This window comes from Colobus angolensis, unplaced genomic scaffold (genome assembly GCF_000951035.1).
Source record: "Colobus angolensis palliatus isolate OR3802 unplaced genomic scaffold, Cang.pa_1.0 Scaffold93, whole genome shotgun sequence".
Taxonomy (NCBI): domain Eukaryota; kingdom Metazoa; phylum Chordata; class Mammalia; order Primates; family Cercopithecidae; genus Colobus; species Colobus angolensis.
The window spans coordinates 3,746,688-3,750,757 of record NW_012123265.1 but is presented as its reverse complement, the minus strand read 5'-3'; the positions used below and the strand labels follow the sequence as shown (position 1 = coordinate 3,750,757).

The 4,070-nt window shown below is 50.4% G+C and overlaps 1 protein-coding gene across 1 annotated transcript in view; it reads right to left on the bottom strand.

The window, feature by feature from the left end:
* The window catches only part of LOC105504638, a 78,384-nt gene extending 74,584 nt beyond the window's left edge, over positions 1–3,800 (bottom strand). The window contains exon 1 of the mRNA XM_011932145.1: positions 3,692–3,800. Coding sequence (XP_011787535.1) covers positions 3,692–3,800 — 109 coding nt within the window. The remainder of the gene's footprint in view (positions 1–3,691) is intronic.
* Positions 3,801–4,070: the final 270 nt, after the last annotated feature.

Below are 4,070 nucleotides of genomic sequence, written 5' to 3'. Positions count from 1 at the left end.
AAAAAAAAAAAAAAATTAGCTGGGTATGGTGGTGAGTGCCTGTAATCCCAGCTACTCCGGAGGCTGAGGCAGGAGGGTTACCTGAACCTGGGTGGTGGAGGCTGAAGTGAGCCAAGATCACAGCATTGCACTCCAGGGACTAGGCAGCAAGAGCAAAACTCTGTCTCAAAAAAAGAAAAGGACAGGACGGATGGAGATGCCAGAGGGATCTCTTTCTCACCTGTGACCCAGCACTGTAAGCACCGTGCCTAGACTCCTAATAGCATCCCCCCAGGACCCATCCACCTGGAGTGCCATTTGGCCACCAGTGGAAAATGTTTCTCCATCCTGTCACGGAATTCCAGGGTTCAACGCCATGTGTCTAGTGCCCAGGCCAGGGGCCAAGCGCTTGATGGTCAGGCTCTCCCTCAAAGTGACCCCAAGGTCCAAGACTACAACCAGTGTCCACCTAAATATCATCACACCCTGAGTCCCCACACATCTGAATGGCACCACTGTCAGCAAAGGGGCCCACCCTGGAAAGAAGGAAGCTGTTTCTACCTCTCCCTTCACCCCAGCATCTGCTGATGTTCCCTGAAAAGTGCCAGGCTGAGCCGGTGAGGCAGGAATCAGGCATCTCCACCATACCTGCTCTGATGGAGTTCTCAGTTCAATGACAAATAACCACAGTGCACTCCAGACAGCTCTAACTGGGCTACAACAAAGGTGTGGAAGACAGACAAGGAAATTATTGTTTAGCTTGCACGGAAAGGGATTGGAGAGGTTCACAAAGGAGGTGATGCTTACCTAGAGGTTAAGAAAGCCTCTCTCCCAAGGCAGGAGGATCACTTGAAGCCAGGAGTTCAAGACCAGTCTCGGCAACATGATGAGACCCCATCTCTACAAAAAAATTAAAATTAAAATTGAAATAAGCCAGGCATGGTGGCTTTTGCCTGGAGTCCCAGCTACTCAGGAGGCTGAGATGGGAGGATCGCTTGAGCCAAGGAGTTCCAGGCTGCCGTGAGCCGTGATTGCACCGCTGTACTCCAGCCTAGGTGATAGAGAAAGATCCTGTCTATGAATAAAAAAGAAAAGAAAAGAAAGCCTCTCTCCTCCGTCCCCTGGTGACTCTTGAAACAGGGCCGTGGATCACTTAGGGATGCCTGGCCCCATTTTACAAATGAGGCAATAGAGAGCCAGCAGGTTTCAGTAACACAACGTAACACTGCCCCTCTAGATGGAGCTGAGGCTGAAAGTCAGTCGCCAAATCTGTTTTCTTTCCCAATATTCCCCTGTTTCTCAAACAGGCACTCAGCAAATGTTCAATGACTTGAATCAAATTCCTACATCTCCAAACTGAGTGAAAAGCACTTGATGCAGGAGCCATTTCTTGTACTTCTTTCTCCCCCATCAGCCTCCAGCCCCCCCAATGCCATGCCCACAGCATCAAGCGTACAGTTCCCTGCAGATCAGAGTTGTTTAATAAAATGAAGGTGTGGGAAGTGTTAAGAGCAGGATAAAGAAGAAGAAAAAGAGGAGGATGCCACAGAATATAGCCCTCGGCTGCCTTCTCACTGGAGAGACAATGGCCAAGACCTGGGGCAGGGGTCACAGGTGGGCGTGGCAACTCCTCTAGAAGGTTTCCTGGAAACAGTCATTTTAAAGTCAACTGTGGGCCGGGCGCGGTGGCTCACACCTGTAATCCCAGCATTTTGGGAGGCCAAGGCAGGTGGATCACACGGGGTCAGGATAAGACCAGCCTGGCCAACATGGCGAAACCACGTCTCTACCAAAAATACAAAAACTAGCTGGGTGCGGTGGCGCATGCCTATAATCCCAGTTACTTGGAAGGCTGAGGCACCAGAATGGCTTGAACCCAGGAGGCGGAGGTTGCAGTGAGCCAAGGTCGCACCACTGCACTCCAGACTGGGCAATACAGTGAGACTCTGTCTCAAATTTTAAAAAATAATAATAACACTAAAGTCGGTTGTGTACCATCTGACTGTGGCCAGGTGCAGTGGTTCGCCCCTGTAATCCCACCACTTTGGGAGGCCGAGGCTGAAGGACTGCTTGAACGTAGGAGTTTGAGACCAGCCTGGGCAACATGGTGAGACCCTCATCTCCACAAAAATATTAAAAAATTATCCGGGCATGGTGGTGTGTGCCTATAGTCCCAGCTACTCAGGAGGCTGAGGCGGGAGTATCGCTTGAGCCCAAGAGTTTAAGGCTGCAACAAGCTATGATTGCACCACTACACTCCAGCCAGAGTGACAAAGTGAGATCCCCTTCTCGAAAAAAGAAAAAAAAAATTAACTGTGCTTTAAGAACTAGACTAGGGCTTCTTCAATACTATCCACCTCTACCAGGCCAGTAGTCAGCCACTGGGTTCCCGTTTCAGCACCTCTTTCAGAATCTGGGAGGGAAAAGTCATTGATGCAGAGCAGTCCTCTTGGGTTTCACGCTGTGGGAGAGAAGCCCTTTGCCGAGAACCTTGGTTCCCCCTAGTGGCCATCAAGGGCAGTAGCACTGGCCAGCATGGAGAGTCATTTCTCCACAGCAGGAAGAGAGGCCTCAGACCAGAGGAGAAAGAAGGTCAAGTCCAACCAGCCAGGACCTCCGGGCACCGCTCCTGGACCAGTCCCCAGCCTGAGACAGCCCACGGCAGGCAGTGATGGAGGGAGGGTCTGTAAGATACCCATGGAAAATTCATTAACTCAGAATCTGAATGTTTATGAATGACCTTTTCCCCCAAAGAACTTTGATAACCAATGCTTTCAGTATGATCTGGAAGCTGCAAATTAACAACACTACTATTGATACAAGGTGGGCTTTAAAAGTGCTCCTGATAAGTTTTCTCTCCATTTTCCTGTATCCAAACAATTGATAGCTTTTAATAGCCATCGTTGAACCAATAGCAACCGCTTATTAAGGCATTTAACAGCATTTGCCATCTCCTTTTGCCTTGGAGGTAAGAGGGAAGGTTGTCTGGTTTTTAGAAACAGTGTATTGTGTTTTTTTGTTTTGTTTTGTTACGACAGTCTCGCTGTGTCTCCAGGCTGGAGTTCAGTGGCGCAATCTCGGCTCACTGCAACCTCTGCCTCCCAGGTTCAAGCCATTCTCCTGCCTCAGCCTCCCTCATAGATGGAATTACAGGCGCACTCAACCACGCCTAGATAATTTTTGTATTTTTAGTAGAGATGGGGTTTCACTATGTTCACCAGGATGGTCTCGATCTCTTGACCTTGTGGTCCGCGCACCTTGACCTCCCAAAGTGCTGGGATTACAGGCGTGGGCCACCACGCCCAACCTAGAAACAGTGTTTCTGGAGGCAATTGTGGTACTGCTATTCAAGGACCTGAGTCTCCCTTGAATTTCCCCCAAGTCCCTGCAGGCAGGAAGGGAAATATAGTCAGGACCCTGCCCCATTCTCTTTGCCGGAGCCAGGCCCACTCCTTCCTGGTTGAAGAGCTCCTTGGGCAGCCCAGTGAGCCCTGGGCTCAGTGAATTGCGCAGGACTGGGGCCGGGAACATCTCCATGGCAGTGGTGCAGAGTGAACCACCCACAAAACAGCTCCTTGGGGAGAAATTGCCTTTGGAGTTTCAGCTCCTTAACTGCCTGTGCACAGCCCAGAAAACCTGCCAAAGGGTGATCTTCATTGAACTGCAGCAGCAACAGGAAGGCCTTTGCTGAGGAGGCACAAATAACCCTCACCAAGGCCCTTCTCAGAACCCTGCTGCTGCTGCTGCTGCTGCAGCAGCAGATTGAGGCAAGAGGCGCCCGGGCACTGGTGATGGGTTTTCCTAGGAAACATCTCCCACATCTGTGCCTTGCACTAACTGGGGGCCCAACAGCTGGGCTGCTTCCAGGGGCAAGGCCAGGCCAGCAGTAGCAATAAGAAGCTTTAGAGGTGATTCGGTAGATGGCCCATAATGCCGAGTTCATGGGGCATGACTGCATGCCAAGCACTTTCTTTACATGCATTGTGGCATTTAAGCCCCCCAAAACGCCAATGACAGAGGTTTTTAGGAACCCTTTGTGAGAGATGAGGAGACTGTGGCATGGAGACATTAAGGAATTTATTCAAAGAGTG